The sequence below is a fragment of the Beta vulgaris genome, chromosome 8 (assembly GCF_026745355.1).
Source record: "Beta vulgaris subsp. vulgaris cultivar EL10 chromosome 8, EL10.2, whole genome shotgun sequence".
Classification (NCBI taxonomy): domain Eukaryota; kingdom Viridiplantae; phylum Streptophyta; class Magnoliopsida; order Caryophyllales; family Amaranthaceae; genus Beta; species Beta vulgaris.
Genome location: NC_079209.1, coordinates 4,402,392 through 4,420,855, shown reverse-complemented (window position 1 = coordinate 4,420,855; position 18,464 = coordinate 4,402,392). Strand labels below are relative to the sequence as shown.

Here is an 18,464-nt window from a genome sequence, read left to right as displayed (position 1 = left end):
TTTAATATAATTGTCCATTCAACAACCCAAAATATTATCGGAACCCAAAAACTAGTTTATCACCAATCCAAATCATCACAACTACTAACAGCAAAACACAAAAAACTGCAGATGCAGACATTCAGTTCCCCTAAACTTCAATTGTTTCATCTCATTTGCGCTAAAATACCAAAAACCAAAACCACAAAATGCTGTGATTTGTGAATGAATCTTCCCTTCTCTTTGTTTCACACATTTGTCTCCTCCTTCCAAAAAAGAAAAAACACAAAAACCCTAACATCAGCTGATCTCATTCTCACCCAAAAATCAAAATTCTCCGATTTCAATAAAATCTCTTCTCTTTCTCTCTCTCCCACATTCGCCCCACTTTCTCTCTCTGCTACAGTCATTCCTGTCGCCCTCAATCGCGACTTTCGACCACCACTTCCACCCCCTTTTTTCCCCTTTCTTTTTTTTTGGCCCCCTTTTTCTCTCTCTTTCTTTCTTTCTCATATAAATTAGGGCATCTGTAAGAATATGACTTCTTCTTCTTCTACTAATCATACTAATAACAACAACACCAACAACGACTCTGAACCTGATTCTTCTTCTTCTCCTGTTCTTCCCCCTCCTTCTTCCGAGCTTCTTGTTGTTGAAGCTCAACAACAGCAAGAAGAAGAAGAATTCATGGAGAAATCTGATGATCCAACAATGGAGGAAGATTCTATTAATAATAATAATAATCCTGCTACTGTTTTTTGCATTAAATTGAAGCAACCTCGTGCTAATTTGCTTCATAAAATGAGCGTCCCTGATCTCTGTCGCAATTTTAGGTATTTCCCTCTTTTTTTGCACTTTATTTGAGGAGATGTGAATTGGGTTTTTTTGTATATATTAGTTTTGAAGGAAGTTTGTTTTTGATTCTTAGGTGGTGTGATTTAGAAAAAATGTAAAAAGTTTGCGAAATTTGGCTGTTCATTTTAGTAGTAATGATACTAGTGATAGTAGTAGTAGTAGTAGTGAGATATAGTGCTAATTAGACTGTTGTGAAGTTCAATTTGCTGATTTTGGTGAAGAATAAGCTCACTACTTTACTTAGTGAGGCAGTTTCTCATGGCATATAAATGTGGAGTATAAAATAATATGTTGGGAGTTTGAATATATTACTAGGGTTAGCTTCTGGCAGATAATTGCAGATTCTAAGAAATGGGAGTAGATCTGATTTTAGTTATATGTAGAATTCCACATGTTATCTGAAAAGCTGTTGATTGCATACAACGGGCCTATTCTGTTTTAGTTATATAAGGTGAACTGCATATAATGTGAATGGATCATCTTGTGGAAGTTTAAAGACCAGAGACTGTAGTGTGGATCATCGACGGTTTGGCAAAATTAGAAGAGAGTGGGTTATAAGATGAGACATTTAATAGGACATATGGTATCGACCTGGAGGAACGACGAGGCAGCTTGATAAGGGGGATGGTTCATTTTGTTCCTCTATTGTTGTTTGTAGATAACGAAGGATCATTGTAGGAAGACAGACCCAGAACTTATAATATATCTGAAGTCAACTAAATATTTGGACTTCAAGCATCAAAAGTGGGTGTATAATAATGGCAAATCTTCCTAGTAATTTTTTTTTGTTATTTATTGCATTGAGTTTTCTTTTGTTAGTAGTTGCTTGTTTGGCCAACTATCCCTTTGTTTTATAGAATCTGATTTAGTCCTTTAATTTATCTATTAATCTTTGATTGCATTTTCACTTGATTGAAATCAATAACCTTTGTAGCTTTCTCTCTTACATATATATTTCCAAGCTCATGTTCTCTGTGTCTATCCTTTGTTGGTTTGTTGTTTGTGTTGCTTTATTGAAGTGCTGTTGCATGGTGTGGGAAGCTGAACGCTATAGCATGTGCTTCAGAAACTTGTGCTAGAATTCCAAGGTTAGCTTTTTGCTAAGTTCTTTATTTTGGTTCTTTTATATCATACATAAGAGGATGAGATTCAAAAGCATCTTTATTGTGTAATATTGCTGATGATTGATATGCTTCACAAGCATATTAAGTGGCATACCTAACAGCTTATCAAATAAGCTTTGAGCACTTACAATTTCTCGTTGGTGATTGGAAACTGATTAGATGCGAACACTGAGGCATTAATTGTTTTCATTTCATCTTGGATGATTAAATAAAGTATCATTACCCTTTGCTATTAGGTTCTTCTTGTTTGAAGAGAACAAGGAGGAACAATTAAATTTTCTTTGTATGTACAAGTGGCATGAAGAGTGTTTAATTTTGTTGGTAGTTTAGGGTCTATTGATTCTGATTTTTGTATAATTCTCCTGAACCCTATCAATCTTCACGTCATATCTGGCCTCTCTTTTTTTTTCTCAGAATATTCTTCTTTTTGTAATGCTACAACTTTCCATTCTCACCTTCCTTTTGCACTTCTCTTTGATACTGATGATTATGGCCAATTGTTGTCTTACACAAGCAGACTTGTAAGGAGTCCTACATACTTTGATGTGGATGTTCTGTTCATTCTTAAAATGTGTTAAAGCATCAATTATGTACATTGTCATTCTTCGCGTTAATTCTGGCAGTGTTACTTTGACTTGGTAATAAGGGTACAGGTCTAAACCAAATGATGGCCTTGACATGACTTTGCCCATGGAATCTAATTTTTTTTGATGATGTAGCAAAAATTTAGAGTGATTGCTGAATAAGTATGCTTTACAAGAAGTCCATTAGAGTCAAACCTGAAAAATTATAATAGGATGTTTGGAAAGGAATAAGATTGTGAACCTATTCAGCAAACAAAGAAGAGAAGGGGCTGCGATGCCTCCAATCCCATTGACCAGTGAAATATAGCTGTTAGCCACATATAGTTGATTATAGTTTGTGTTGTATGTAGTTGTTCATTTGGGTATCATGGTCTAGCAGTTTCAATGCTAGGGGGAGAAAAAGAAGAAAATAGTATTTTGATGTTATTAGAATTATATTCTTATTAACAGAACTTATAATTTGGAAAGAAATATGGAAAAGCAAAGGAGAAAAGTGGGAGGGGGAAGATGAGGTATTGAATGTTGAAGGGGAAAAAAAGGACCCACCTGAAATTTATGTAGTGATCTGCCATTTTTTTTGCAGAAGTGAGGTCCTCGAATTTGGATCCCAAATCTACGATTGTGTTCGATCACTTTGATTGATGAGGCTATCTAAAATGAACTTCAAAAAAGGATCCGGAAATCTTTTCTTCTGGCATTATTGACTTTGCCTGGGTCTTCTAATTCATTTTTTGTGTCAATGACAAGTCTGATGTACAGAGCAAGGTAGACCCTGAAAAAGTGAACATTCCCTTATCCACTTTATTGCGCTCTTTATTTTTTTTTTTTCCCAAGTGGTCTGAGCTTTATATTTGTATCGAGTAATAATTTGAGCATTTTTCAGAGTCATCATTAATTTTAAGTGGAATATCGTTTTGATGCTTTTGATCTCTTATGATGGTGTAGCTCTAATGCCAATCCACCATTTTGGATTCCTATACACATAGTGATACCAGAGCGTCCCACCGAAAGTGCTGTATTCAATGTCATAGCAGGTATTTCTATTGAGGCGCTGATTTTATTACTTTAGTTTAATGTAGATTTTACTTATTTTCCTTCACGTTGCTTCTGCTAAATTCGACTTTACGAATTTCATTTTACACCTTGTGTTGGACACAATTTCCAGGGGGTGACAATGTAACTCCTAATTATCTTCTTGATTTTTGTATGTTCACTTTACCCTATGTAATTATGTACAATAGAACTTTGATTTTCCCCCTTCCACCTTACAAATGCAAAGTCATGTTAACTGTCGTCTCTTTTAGCTCTAAATGATAGATAATGTAAAGATGAATATCACTGGGTGCGCTAAATGATATTCGCTTACCCTTTTCCTTATTTGAGTTGATCCACCTAATAAACGAAAACAAATTGCATTCCTTACTTCCTCACTAACTACCAAATGGTCCATAAGAAGCTCCATTGCTCCCTCCCTGATATTTGTGCCAAATCAAATTGGTAGAGTATTGAGAGATGGAGGGAGTAGAATTTACGGCCTGTTTGGTTAGTGGTACTAAATGGTGGTAATAGTAATGGTTTTTAGTGTAAATTTGTGAAGATATTTCCAAGTTAATATCTATGGTAATTAAATTTGATGTCAAAACATGAGTTTTCCTTTATAAATTGTCATTAGCACTCAATACCATCTTCCCAACTGTTAATAGATGGTAATGAAATTTTAGCAAGAAAATAGGAATTTGGGATAAAGTAGCATTACCATGAATGTTGACATAGGAATACCTTCACAAATTTACACTAGAAACCATTACATTACTACCATTTAGTACCACTAACCAAACGGGCAGTTAGAGTCATGAAGGGGTTCTTTCATTATCCCCTATGCCAAGTGTGGTCTAGTTAACTTACTTCATGTTTGCTAAGCCATTTGGGGGGGGGGGGTAATAGAAGTGCCGCAAATTTAGGTGGCAAAATGATAATTTTCAAATCTTAGGTTACCTGGATGAAATTAGGCCAACTATCAAGGTGTCAAGTCAGGATAAATACTCCTTAATCCTTAGACATGTGTGCGTGTGTGTGTGTTGCTCAAATAATGATGTTAATAAGTAGGAAAGTGTCCATTTCCCGAACTTAGGAAGAAGTGAGGACTTGTGACTTGGAAATTGTTGGAATTTACCCTTATTGAGAATAGATCGTAAAGACAAGTAGGACTATAGTCGCACTTCTTACCATTTTGAGGCAAGAAGGAGAGGCTTTTTGAAGTAGTGCTTTAGTTCTAGGCTCCCAGCTAGGAGCCCATTTTGTATCATAATGTCAGCTATACTGTTTTGTTGGCACGTTGCTTAATCACAGTTGACAATGGTATTTAATGCTCTCGTACTTGATCCTCATCTTCGAGATTGCTATTACCTTTCCTTGAAGGCATGTTAGACAGTTACTATGTCATGGTATGTTATAACCTGTTTCTGGACATCATTCACAGATTGTCCCCGTGATTCAGTTCAATTTATTGAATGGTCTCCACCTTCCTGTCCGCGGGCGTTATTGATTGCAAACTTTTATGGAAGAGTAACAATTTGGTCGCAACCTTCACAGGTTAGATTTCCCACTGAATCTTGGGACTATTCATATCTTTCTTTCAGTTTGTGCTTCTAGTTTCTCTTCAACTTCTGATGTCCATTCTCAGTCCTCTTCGTCTTTTTTCGATTTAATTTGTTTGTTTATTTCAAATTTCTGAAAATGCCATAAGTATGCGTCCTTTCTGGTCTTTGAAGTTCTTTCTAGAGATGCTAACAAGATTCTCTTCAGGGACCAGCTAATTTAGTGCGAGATGCTAGTTCCTGGCAGCATGAACATGAATGGAGGCAGGATATTGCAGTTGTTACAAAGTGGCTCTCTGGTGTTTCTCCGGTAATTGATACTTCATATGTCGTTAATGGTTATCTCATGGTCAATTTCACTTCTTGAATGTTCTTGATATGTTGCATGGTATATATTTGAAGAGGGAGACTAGTGAGTGTCAACTACTGGGAAAATGAAGCAGGCATTATACCAATAAATGGAAAGGGCAATGTTGGGCCTGTAGTAAGAATTTGAAGCTTTTGCAGAATGAACTCATCGCATCACAATTACTGTCAGAATGAAGTCCATATATACTGCATATGTTATCTTGCTGATCGATTCTTTTATCTTGTCCAGTTTGAAATATATTTTTAGAAATTTAGTTTTGTTCTCCGGTTGTCATCTTTAGCAGATAGTCATTTTCCCTTTCTTTTGGATGATGGTTTATGTTAAGTACCTATTATTATATGTTCCGTTACTTCTTTAGCTTATAGGTACCTTTTGGTCCCTGGCATGACTTTATTTTACTTATCCTTGATCAGTATAGGTGGCTTTCTGCAAAATCCAATAATAATACGAGCTCGAAGTCAACATTTGAAGAGAAGTTCCTTCCACAACAACCTCAAACTTCAGGTTGGTTTTGTATTGCTGATGAAAATTGTTTCCTGAAGTTTCTTTATGGCTTCATGTGGGGGAGAACTTGTTGGATGTATTTGTTTCTACTATAGTTGTGTGTATTAATTTCTGTTGAGTAATGTGAGTAATATGCTATGGAAAAAACACAGATTAGTAGAATACAGAAACTAGGTGCAGATCACGATATTGGCTTTAATTTTTGGCATAGAGGAAGCTGTTGCTTCTTTAGACACTATCAAGTTCCATCCAAACATAAATTTCTGAGATACTTGCACTCTTTTTATTATTTTCTCTGATATCTGTTCGACTAAGCTTGTATACGACCTTATCTCTGCGTTTGGTTTCTCTTCTCAACCATACGAGAAATGAGGATGCTGAGGAAAGCAGCAATATTAAATGTATGGTTGAGAAAGCATTGCTGTGTGTAATATCATGCTACCCTGACATGGCAGGATTGCACAGGTGAACAGCCTCCGAGTAATCTTAACGGTTGCAATGTGACTGTACTCTTTTACCAAGCTGACAATTGTGGCTATCCTTGTCAAAGATGATTGCTTGGTTCTATTCCGAAACTAATGCCACACACCCACCCTTACAAAAGTTAAGTTCTTTACCAGAGCCTTGGAAGGAAGAAGTCATAGAAAGCCGAGAGCATAATTTTTCTATTTTACTTGCAAGTAATGGGAATAGATTGAATTAGTAAGATGGCTTCTTTTGTTCTTTCCTTTTCTCTCTGGTTCTGAGAAACTATAAATTTTATTTAAATTGAAATCAGTTTAATATGCTTTCAGTAGAAAAGTCTTCCTCTAGAAATATCCGTTGCTTTCCATCCTTTAGAGCCCCCATCCTATTATTGAACAAAAATATTGAATGAAGTCAATAGACAGTAGTATGTAGAGGAAGTGGGATATCCAACTTCCGGTGAATATAATTGACGGTCACCTTTTTGCAGATGTAAATTTCTGAAGGTAAGAGTTTTCTAGGGTGATCAAAGAAAGGGGTTAATGTGGCAATTTATAGCTCAGAAATAAAAATATGTGGTTATCTGTGCTGTATTTCTGCGTTTTTTTTTGTTGTGCACACATATTGGTAACCAGTCACTTTACCTGGTTTTATTACTCTGGACATATCTCAGGTTTCCTGATGCTTTTTTTTCTGCTTTTCTCTTCTTCTCAGCTAGGTGGCCGAACATCCTTTGTGTCTGTTCTGTTTTCTCTTCAGGATCGGTCCAACTTCATTGGTCTCAGTGGCCATCCCGGGATGGTGCAGCAGCAAAGTGGTTCTGCACAAGCAAAGGGCTCCTGGGGGCTGGACCCAGTGGGATCATGGCAGCTGATGCTATTGTGACTGACTCAGGGGCCATGCATGTTGCAGGCGTCCCTATTGTAAATCCATCAACAGTTGTAGTCTGGGAGGTTACTCCAGGGCCTGGAAATGGATTCGAAGCAACTCCAAAAACAACAATAAGCAATGTAGTCCCTCCTTCGGCTAACCCCCCTAGTTGGTCAGGGTTTGCCCCCCTTGCAGCTTATTTGTTTGACTGGCAAGAATACTTCATATCAGAGGCAAAACAAGGGAAGAAGCACTCATATAAAGATTTTACTGAATGTATTTCATTGTATTGTTCGCCAGTATCAAATTTTTCAGCATATGTAAGTCCTGAGGCTGCATCACAATCAGCTGCAACCACAACATGGGGCTCTGGTGTCACAGCTGTTTCATTTGATCCAACTCGCGGGGGTTCTGTTATCACTGTGGTTATAGTTGAAGGTATTACAGACTGAGCTTTTTGAGGCTGTTGGATGTTCTTGAGTCTTGACTTACACTTCTATTTCTGCTTATTCCCCCCCTTCTTTTTTTTGATGAAAAATTGTCCTGGAGGGCATGGATGTTCTTGGGAAGTGAGCTACAATTGATTGAATCATCTCTGGATCTACGTTCTCCTTTTGTTTAAAGGAAAACTTAGGTCTTGTAGTCTGATTATTGTTCACATCATATGCGTTATCCTAACACCTTTAGTGAGAATTCTGCCTATGGAGAGAGATTATGAAAAAAATTGTTATTTTGGGTCATTTGGTGATTATCTTCTTTTCATTCCATGTGTTGATTCTATTAACAACTCATTTGATGCATTGCCTTACATATTTGCTTCTCATGTGGTTTGAGATATGTGTGCCATTCTCTTCATGCAGGGCAGTACATGTCCCCGTATGACCCCGATGAGGGGCCTTCAATCACAGGATGGAGAGTGCAACGCTGGGAATCATGCCTTAAACCTGTTGTACTTCACCAGATATTTGGTAGTCCTAACAATTTCGGGGGGCAGCCACCCATGCAAACAGTTTGGGAGACCAAGGTCAACAAAAGCATCCCACCAACTGATGATTTTAAATCTCAGCAAGCAGCATCAGCAGGACCAACCTCTGATGTGCATCCTAAACCTGAGTCATATGCTGATAAGACAAAAAGGGTGTCCTTTGATCACTTCAATATGCCCAGTGATGTCAGGACACTTGCTCGCATTGTTTATTCTGCTCATGGTGGTGAAATTGCTATTGCATTTTTACGTGGAGGGATCCATATTTTTTCAGGGCCAACCTTTACACCTGTAGATACTTATCAGATTTATGTTGGCTCAACAATAGCTGCTCCTGCTTTTTCTTCAACAAGCTGCTGCTCAGCTTCGGTATGGCATGACACCAGCAAAGACTGCACTATGCTGAAGATAATACGTGTTCTCCCCCCTGCTCTTCCCAAGAATCAAGCAAAAGCCAGCTCTCCAACTTGGGAACGTGCAATTGCAGAAAGGTAAATAACATTTGAAATTTCCTGTCCCAAAGTTTTTATGTGAAATCTATCTTAAATATACTGAACAGAGTACGTAGATAAGAGGTGAATTAAGAGAAGAACAGAGAAAAAGAACATTATAGAGAAAAAAAAAGGAAATTGTCATATTGTAAGCTGCAATTGACAATTTACAAAATACGAGGTGTTCTAGTGGCTGTACATCTATACTCACTCCAATTTAAAATAAGAGAATACACCATTATTTTTTTTTTTGGATAAATTATCACCATGAATGCCAAGTTCGGCAGTGTCTTCCATATTACTCTCAAATTTTGTTTATATATGATTACTCCCAAGTTTGGTGATACTCTTCCATAGATGGGTCTCAATTGAAATCTAATCAATAAAGTATACCAATATGACATGCTCTAGTTAGCCCTTGACAGCCTAATGGGTAGAAAGGAGAGGGGATTGAGAGGAACATAATTTTTTACCTAAAAAAAATAGAAAAAACTAACCTATGAAACAGGTAATGATTCACCATGGACCAGCATGGGAAGGATATTATCAGATCAGGATTACTCATAAATAAATTAAATTTGGGATCAAAATGGGAAGACACCCCAAATTGGGATTTATTATGACAAATCTATCACTTTTTTGGGTGTATAGAGAGCCACAAAAGGCATAGTTGTAGAATTTGATCCTAGGTCTGGATAGCATCTCTACAAGACTTTATCAACTAAGATAGAAGGCATTACTCTCCCACGTTATCTATATTATTCCTTTTTATTAGAGTTACTGTTTGACTGCTGTTCTTTCACTTGACTCCAGTTGTTAAAATATTATTACAAATCAAATTTCTTACTTCCTTTCTTCTTTGTTCAGATTTTGGTGGAGTCTTTTGGTTGGGGTAGATTGGTGGGATGCTGTTGGCTGTACACAGAGTGCGGCTGAAGATGGAATAGGTATGGATATGTACCTCGTGTAAAATCGTCAAATTGATTTTCTTATCCCTCATTATAGTTCTTCAATAATGATTGAGTTTTACTGTAGTTTGTGATAGGATAAGGTGTAATTATAACTTTTGAGCTCTTAGCACAATTTCTTTTTTTAGATGGATAGGCTTTGTAATGGGTTCCTAGATCTGAAGTTCTTTTACCTACTTTCTGTTTCCAGTTTCTTTGAACAGCGTTATTGCAGTTTTGGATGCTGACTTCCATTCACTGCCCTCAACTCAGCACAGGCTGCAATATGGACCTGTATGTTACTCTGAATTAATTTTTTTTTACCATTCTGCTAATCATTACCATCCTTAATGTGGCAGCATCCTAATGTATCTTTTACGTATGCTAATTCAGTAGTTGCTTAAATATGTAGAGGTCCTATGTTCTGTATAATGTCTTTCTTCACAGCTAATGTAGTCATGTGTTATGGGTTAATAGTGAATAGGAGGGAGGGAATTAGTAGTCGTGTTATATATCTGTGTTAGAATATTCTCCTAATTAGGTCATGTAATCATTTGATCTTTCACTTGAGGGCTGTCAGAGTTGATCTGCTCTTTTGTAATGCAGAGTCTTGACAGAATAAAATGCAGGCTATTGGAAGGCACAAACGCTCAGGAAGTCAGAGCTATGGTTCTTGATATGCAAGCAAGATTGTTATTAGATATGCTTGGGAAGGGAATTGAATCAGCACTAATAAATCCTTCAGCTCTAGTATCCGAGCCATGGCAGGCATCTGGCGAAATGTTGAATTCGTTTGAAATTGAATCCATGGCTGTTGATCCAGCACTGGTTTTAAGTGTTCAGGTTTTGATCTTGTACTTGTCATCATTCTTTATGAAAAAAATTGTTTACCTAAATCATACTCCGTTCGTCCTAGAATAGTCTATAACACCTCTCTTTTTTGCTTGTCCCAAATTAGTTTGAACACTTCCATCTTTGGCATGCTCCAACTATTATTATATTAGTTTGCCAACATTTTTTTTTTTGCCCACTAACTCCTATCACATCTACTTTTCAATAAAAGTTTCCCCACCAATTCCTATCACATCTACTTTTCAATAAACAAATTTTTGATAATCACACTAAACCTGACTCCATAAACTATGTGTCCCAGCAATTGTTCAAATTTTTCTGGAATGGAGGGAATAATTACTTTCCTTTTGGACACTTGATTAGTTTCAAAAAAAATTTCCAAGATGAGAGTTTGTGTTCTCTATTTTGTGATAGTTAATTTCTTGGTCACCGATCTTTGTTGCTATTTTTTTAAAGCAGAGATGGGGGCCTACTTTGGTGAGTTAAGCATTAGGCTTATGACTGCATTGGTCACATTCAAAGCTAATCTAGTTGATAAACATAATTATGATATTAACAAACAAAAGAAATATTTAGTGTGACTTGCAGGCTGCAGTAAAAAATATTGATCCTTGATTGAGTGATGTTATAAATATCTTCAACTTGTATGAATCATTGTTAATACCATATATATAGTTCATCCGGGTTGTAACCCTCTGTATTTGTAAAATGCTGTGGTTATTTTCTTGGAATTGCATGATCTAATACTTAGCACCAATTCAGGCCTATGTTGATGCTGTTCTTGATCTTTCTTCGCATTTTATAACGCGTCTCCGTCGTTATGCGAGCTTTTGTCGTACATTAGCAAATCATGCTGTTCAAGCGGGAACTGGTGGCAACCGGAGTATGGTGGCTAGCCCTACACTAAGTGCTGCATCTCCTGCTCCAAGTCAGGGTGAGTGCTCTAGACTTTTCGACTATGTGTTGCCCCTCACACCCAATTAATGACTCACTTGTTTCTTAATTCAAGCTAAGGTTACTTTTTGCTAGGAGAGTATTTTGTATGTCTTTGTAGTTGTCATGGACCCACCCCAAAAGGATACTTAGACTTCATTATATTTCTATCCCTTGCATCCCCCCCCCCCCCCAAGCAAAATAAAAGAGTAACCAGAGAGAAATACAAGTTTGTGAAAACTGAATATGTGAAAACATAATTTCCTTACCTAGCAGTGGAGTGTTGTCTCTCTTACCCCTAAGCATGTCTGGACCATTGTGTGTGTGGGGGGGGGGGGGGGGGAGAAAGAGTAACGAGACAGGGGTATATGTCTTAAAAAACTGAATATTTTTTAAACGTAATATCTTCATCTAGTAATAGTGTTGTCTCTCTTACCCCTAAGCGTATGTGGACCATTGGGTAGGGGTGGGGAAAAGCGAAGGGGGGGGGGGGCCAACCTTCTTACCGTGCAAATAGAATATAACATCTCTTTTTGAAATTACAATTGAAAGCGCTGCTTCCTTTGACATTGTGGTATAATCTGTCAAGTACTTGAACTATGAATAGAACCCGAAACCCCTAATTATGAGTGAAAAAAAAATCATATACCAATATCTTACTTAAGGACCTAATTCCTTCTGACTCCTCTGTTTTTCTTCTTGTGTCTTTTCTGTGTCTCTCTTCAATTTGCAAATTGATATGAATCTTTGCTTTTAGACCATCATTTGTCACTCAAGTGAAATTGAATCTAAGGATATAATACCCTAGCGAATAAGCAGTAGTCCTTGCATCAGATTTTGTATCAACATTTATAATAGCTTGTTGTAGTACAACAATGAACAACCCACATAGGGCGAGTACTATTGTTCTTTATTTTGCAAAATAGAAGAAAGGGTTGTCTACAGCTATTATGAAAATTCGGCACTTCATTGGTTCAACCAGAAAGGACAGTTTAATAGTAGAACTGTTATCAATGTGCATGCTCTCTTATCTCGAGCAACATTATATAAGTACAATTGGAGAAAGGAATTATATCTTGTTCCATTTCTAGCTCATAATTCAACATCCATGAAGTCCCAAAGATATTGAAGTGGCAGTCCAAATCACTAGTAACTATTAGTCTGTCATATTAGAAATACTCAAATTGGGGACATAACAAATGTAACAGGAAGTTTAAGAAATGAAAACCATACACTTGAAAACCAGTCAATATACATTCTTTGTTGTTGTTGTACTTGTTGGGGTTTATGGTTGTAATATGCCACAAAGGCACATTGTCATTGAAGATTTTTCTATTGGCTTTGGAAGTATAAAGCTAGAAATTTGGTACGCATTTCAAAAGGAGAGTATATTTATGTGCGACAGTGTAAAGCTTAAATCAATTCTCTGCTGTTTTTTGGTTTTTATTTTATTTTCTCGCTATGAGTTCTGTTGACAGAAAATGTTTTTGTTGAGATGCTGCTTTCAGGAGCTCAAAGTGGTACAACAAGCTCAACAGGGAGCACACAAATGCAGGCTTGGGTCCAAGGTGCTATTGCCAAAATCAGTGGTACAACAGATGGAGTTCCCAGCTCAGCTCCGAATCCCTTGAGCGGGCCAACTTCATATATGCCAATCAGTATAAATACTGGGACTTTTCCTGGTACACCTGCTGTCAGGCTAATAGGCGACTGTCATTTCCTTCATAGATTGTGCCAACTTTTGCTGTTCTGCTTCTTTTTCCGACGAGCACAGCTACCCCGGTACCTTCAAAGCTCTCAGAGAATGACTGACGCAAGTATGCAAAAGCCTCAGCCTAATGGTGCAAGCAAGGTTGAAGAGAACCAAACGAAACCCATGACAGTTGCAGGCAGGGCAGAAGATGTTCAGGGGGTTCGTCCTAATCAGTTGGTTGCTGGTGTCAAAGTTGAAGATGGCCCTGCCAGCCGAGCTAGGCTAGGAACTGGCAATGCTGGTCAAGGATATACTTATGATGAGGTAAATGTTCACCTTTTTTTTCCACCATGCAGATGTTGTCTTTCTGGCTTGGTAATTCTGGAAATTGTTGGTGTGCTTTCGTAAAATTTTTTTTTTTATCGTGAGTCTGTGAAGTTTCTATTAGCGAAGCTTAAGTTCACTCTGCTCTTTATTGCAGGTTAAAGTGCTGTTTCTAATACTGATGGATCTCTGTAAGCGAACAGCGGGTCTTGCGCACCCGTTGCCTGTCTCTCAGGTTGGAAGCTCCAATATCCAGGTCCGGCTACATTATATCGATGGAAATTATACAGTCTTACCAGAGGTTGTTGAAGCATCACTTGGTCCACATATGCAGGTATCTAGGAGTATTCTTCTCAAAATATATTGCTAATTCTGTGCTGGATCTTGCTACAAGGCACTGATAAAGCAATAAGTTGCATAAAATCAATTATAATGATCTGCAATCTCTAGATAGTGCAGTTTTCCTTGGTGTATGTGGCATTTAAAAGAATTATGTAGATTTACTTGATTCATTGGAGATAGCCTCCCTGTTATTGTCTAGATTGTTTGAGCTAAAGGGGCAAAAGGTTGTAGCCTTTATGATTGTGAACATGGGTCTTCTGGGAGAAATAAAGACCAGGTTATTTGCAGTGTGTTTTACTTGTGACAGTGGCTTGTGTCATTTGTGTGGTTTGAAAGAAATGGACACATCCTTTTAAATACAAAATTTGTTAAAGCATTTGATTTGTTTTCCTTGCTTGAATATTTTACCTGGTTTTCACATGCATAGTTGGCGGACTCCTGGCTCTTCTTGCTTTAATTCATAGTTTTTCCTTATAACAAGAAAGGGAGGGTGGGGGGGGGGGGGGGGGGGGGGGGAGGGTATTGGCTAGATGAAGTGTAGCTGCAGCTATTCATATCCTTCCCTCTCCCAGAGTTGTTGTGGCAGCACCATTGTTCTATACCTTTCTTGGATGTCTCGCTTTTACTGTTCTATGCCATTAGCGAAAATGTGCCCATAAGTTTGTAATATTAACTTTTTTAGTTTCTGTGGATAAGGGAGGTTTGGAAGGAAAGGAAAGGGAGGGATCCATTTTCCCTTGTTTGGATACCCATGGGGAAAGGGAAGGAATTGGAAGGATGCGTTTTCCATCCCCCTTTTAATAAACCAAATCCTGCCGGAAAGTTTGAAAGGAATGTGCACTTCACACTTCACTCCCCCTTCCCCTCCTTACCTTCCCTTCCTTTCCCTCCGTCATTGCTATCCAAACTAAGTGTCAATGCCAGTCTGAGAAAAATTATCATTTTTCTGGATGGAGCTGAATATCTGGAAAAGTTATGGGGGTGTTTATTTAGAAGTTTGTGTGATGGGTGAGATATAACGAAGATAATGGCTGTCAAGCTGTTTAAAGTAGAAACGAGTAATTGGAATTTGAGTGTTAAGGCATTGAGGCTGACCCACTCTTGATAATGTTGGTGCTGGTGATGGTTTATACCAAGATCATGAGCTATTGCCTTCCCCCCATTCCGTGTTAGTTGATCTCATGATTTGATGTGCTCCCTGCAGAATATGCCTAGGCCTAGAGGTGCAGATGCTGCTGGTTTGCTGCTACGAGAGTTGGAACTCCACCCCCCTGCAGAGGAATGGCATCGTCGAAACATGTTTGGTGGACCGTGGTCTGATCTTGATGATATGGGCTCTGTAGATGATAGCTCTAAGTTAAGCGCTTCTGTAGATCCCCTTGATTCAAGTGCGGTAGAGAGTTGTGATGTTTCTTATGGAGTACAGAGCCTATGGCCAAGGAAGCGCAGGCTGTCTGAAAGGGATGCTGCTTTTGGTTTTAATACTTCAGTCGGTTTGGGAGCTTATCTTGGTATAATGGGATCTCGACGAGATGTGGTGACTGCTGTTTGGAGGACTGGTCTGGAGGGTGTTTGGTATAAGGTATGTTCTTCATTTCTGTTCATTATAAATTTTGAAGATAGGATATTAGTGTGAACAATGATGTAATGTCTAGTATCCTATAGGTTGTTCATCAACATGACCAACAAGTAAGATCATGGGGTGCATTGCATAGATTCCATGCCTCTGGCAAATCCATGCTGCTCAATCCTGCACTAGCATATTGTCAAAATAATGATAGGAAAGCGGGCATGCTAGGGAGGATTGAAAAAGAAATCTATAACAATATTAAAATAAGGAAATGAAATTTTAGTATTTATACAAGGAGTCTTTAAGTTTTGAAAATTTGTATCTAATAAATTACTATGCAAGGGCATGGTTCTATTCTATAATATAATATAAAATCATATCCTCTACACAATTAGATTACTTGAGGTTGTAATTGGATGTGTCTTTTTTGTCCTCCTGATCCTGGATGTTGCCTCTGCTTAGGTATTTTCTATTTTTGTATGCTTGCGTCCTGCTTTTTAATTGTATACAGCATTTAAATATGTGTACTTGCCACAGTTCAAACTGTTGCTGACCATGTTCACTATTCAGTGACTCAACTCGCCAAAACAATTTTTCCTGCAATTATAAATGTCATATATTGCGTTAAAGTAAAATTACATATGAAATTGATAATACCAGCCCTTGATAGCATGTCATTTTGTTGGTAAAATTAGGCAGCTTTTTTTGCTGGAGATGTGCAGATACCTGCAGTGTCAACTATCAACTTCTGTCAACCAAGAAATCAGCTCCCTGGAGTGAATAAACATCCTTTTTTTTTTTACAATGTCTAAATAGCCAAGTGTTAGATTTCTAAATTTTGGAATATGAATATTTCGGCGATTCTGTGAATGCAATAGATGTGGAACACCATTTTCACAATTCACATTTAGTTAACTAACAATTAGCTGTTTAGCCTTTCCCATTTTTGAGAAAAGGCGAAATAGCAAAGTGATAGATATCTAAATTGTGGAACACTAGTCTTTGGGGGCGTTTCTGTAAATGCAGTAGATGTGGAACCCAGCATTTTTTCAATTTCACATTTAGTTAGCTAATGATTAGATGCTTAGCCTCTCTTTTTGAGAAAGGCTAATAGCTAAGAAGTCTTTGGGGGGTTTCTGTAAATGCTGTAGATGTGGAACCCACCATTTTAGGGCTTGGTAAGCACTAACATTGAGTGCGTTATTCGGTTATACTTTTGGCGTGTTTCTTTCTTTTGATGCCTTCACTAATTCCTGGTGCAGTGTATAAGGTGTTTGCGACAAACATCGGCCTTCGCTTCAACAGGTTCTACTAATTCATCTAATCAGAATGATCGAGAAACATACTGGATAAGTCGCTGGGCATATGGTTGCCCAATGTGCGGTGGAGTATGGATCCGAGTTGTATAAATAAATATCTTTTAGGTAATTTTTTCTGTAACTTTGTTTGTACAAGTTCGTCTTTCCTTTGGAGGAATTGAAGAACATGTGGTTGATGTTCCGCTCTTGCTACCTTTTTCATTCTGCAACATTTGCCTTTGACTTGTTACCTTTATCTTGAATTCATGCCACACTGTTAAATGATTTGCTTGAATCCATGATCTTGGCCCAGCTGATTCCTCCATCAAATACTTAGCTTTCCTTTTTTTTTTTTTTTTTTTGTGTGTGTGTGTTCCAGGTTGTACATTTTGTTAGTTGAACTTGAACTCTGTCTAGCAGGAAAAAGCTTCATCACTCTTAGAAGAGTTGATGATAAAGCTGATGAAGTGAACAAGCTTATTGGGTTGAGAATATGATACAATTGTAGCATTCACACGGATGAAAGAGTCAAAGATGCAAGCATTATCAACCAGATCGAGCTTTGCAGCGAAAACTTTCAAAAGATCTCAGCGCTGGCTGAGAATAGAGTAGCAGGAAAAGAAAATAAACAAGGTTCTTACTCAGGATTGATAGTATTCTGATAGAATATGCTGTCATCATAACTTGTATATATGTTGGTTCCCTGTGGATGATTGGAGGCCTGAAATTTGAGGTTCCAAAGATGTATTATAGGAGTAATAGTAGTCAGCATTATAAAAGAGTATATTGAAAACTGATATATGTCTAGTGGAGTTTGTGATATGTACAATTTTGTAATAGTTTTGTATCTTCAGTTCTTTGTGTCTTTTTTTAGCCAATATAAGTATTTGATAGATTCTCCTGGAGTTTGCTTCTTTTGACTGGCTAGTCTGTTTCAGATCGGTGGTGAGACGCAAGTTTTATGAAGTATATATGATCAACAGAGCGATAGAGAGATTAGGAAAAAAAAAACGTTACAAAGTTGTACAGAGGTAAGAAATGAAAGCCCATCCTAGACAATATTTTCCTATTTGGTATCTTAGCAAGTCTGTCACCTGTTATAGCACCAACTGCCTTTAATTTGCTTACATAGCCTGGCTCGAGTACAATACATGTACTATCTTTTTTGGATAATTTGCAACACATGCACCATTTTCGCCTTTAGATGTTTCACAATACTTCTCCTTTAAAACATAATCACATGGGTCTAAAATGCGATTGCAACTCTTTCTTTTCTCACCCTTAATTTGTGTGCCATAGTGTGCCATAGTACATGTATTGTGAAATGATACTACATAGTATTTGGTCATTTGGTAAGACTGTTACCTTAATCCTAGATGTCTTGGGTTCTAAATTTGCCAAGTGTGATACATTAGGAGACTTTTTTTTATCTATCTCCCTACTCTTAAGCACCTGATTTGCAAACATCAGATTAAGAAACTGTAAGAGTTAAAATTCGAACGAGGTTCTTTACCCTATGCTTTCAAAAAAAATTGTTCTACTTGCTTGTAGATAGACAGTGCTTTCAACCCCCAAAAAACTACACTCTACTCTTCGGAAAAAAAAAAGTTTGTTTAATTATTTCAGATAAGTCTAAACACCTTATAAAATAGACTTAAATCAATAAATTCAATTAAGTGAT

At 37.5% G+C, this 18,464-nt stretch overlaps 1 protein-coding gene across 7 annotated transcripts; it reads left to right on the top strand.

Moving 5' to 3' along the window:
* Window positions 1–264: 264 nt before the first annotated feature.
* LOC104900735 (mediator of RNA polymerase II transcription subunit 16) lies at window positions 265–17,688 on the top strand. 7 transcript variants are annotated; one of them, XM_010688236.4, is made up of 17 exons: window positions 267–812; window positions 1,854–1,922; window positions 3,488–3,576; window positions 5,022–5,134; window positions 5,348–5,449; window positions 5,923–6,013; window positions 7,193–7,786; window positions 8,209–8,824; window positions 9,692–9,771; window positions 9,983–10,065; window positions 10,378–10,614; window positions 11,386–11,557; window positions 13,065–13,573; window positions 13,731–13,907; window positions 15,120–15,497; window positions 16,748–16,909; window positions 17,204–17,688. In XM_010688236.4, exons 1-16 carry the CDS (start codon window positions 517–519, stop codon window positions 16,892–16,894), a joined length of 3,753 nt encoding a protein of 1,250 aa, XP_010686538.2. In that variant the 5' UTR covers window positions 267–516; the 3' UTR covers window positions 16,895–16,909; window positions 17,204–17,688. The 7 variants fall into 7 exon arrangements, with proteins under 7 accessions (XP_057247034.1, XP_010686538.2, XP_010686537.2 ...); XM_010688235.4 differs by having other exon boundaries at window positions 269–812; window positions 17,163–17,688; XM_057391051.1 differs by lacking the exon at window positions 16,748–16,909 and having other exon boundaries at window positions 265–812; window positions 17,163–17,688.
* Window positions 17,689–18,464: the final 776 nt, after the last annotated feature.

Bases quoted from the DNA above. Each gene is read 5' to 3' on its own strand.
- LOC104900735 (XM_010688236.4), top strand. From the start codon at position 517: ATGACTTCTTCTTCTTCTACTAATCATACTAATAACAACAACACCAAC. The intron at 11,558-13,064 runs GTGAGTGCTCTA...TGCTGCTTTCAG, and splicing joins ATCTCCTGCTCCAAGTCAGG to GAGCTCAAAGTGGTACAACA. The intron at 15,498-16,747 runs GTATGTTCTTCA...TTCCTGGTGCAG, and splicing joins TGGAGGGTGTTTGGTATAAG to TGTATAAGGTGTTTGCGACA.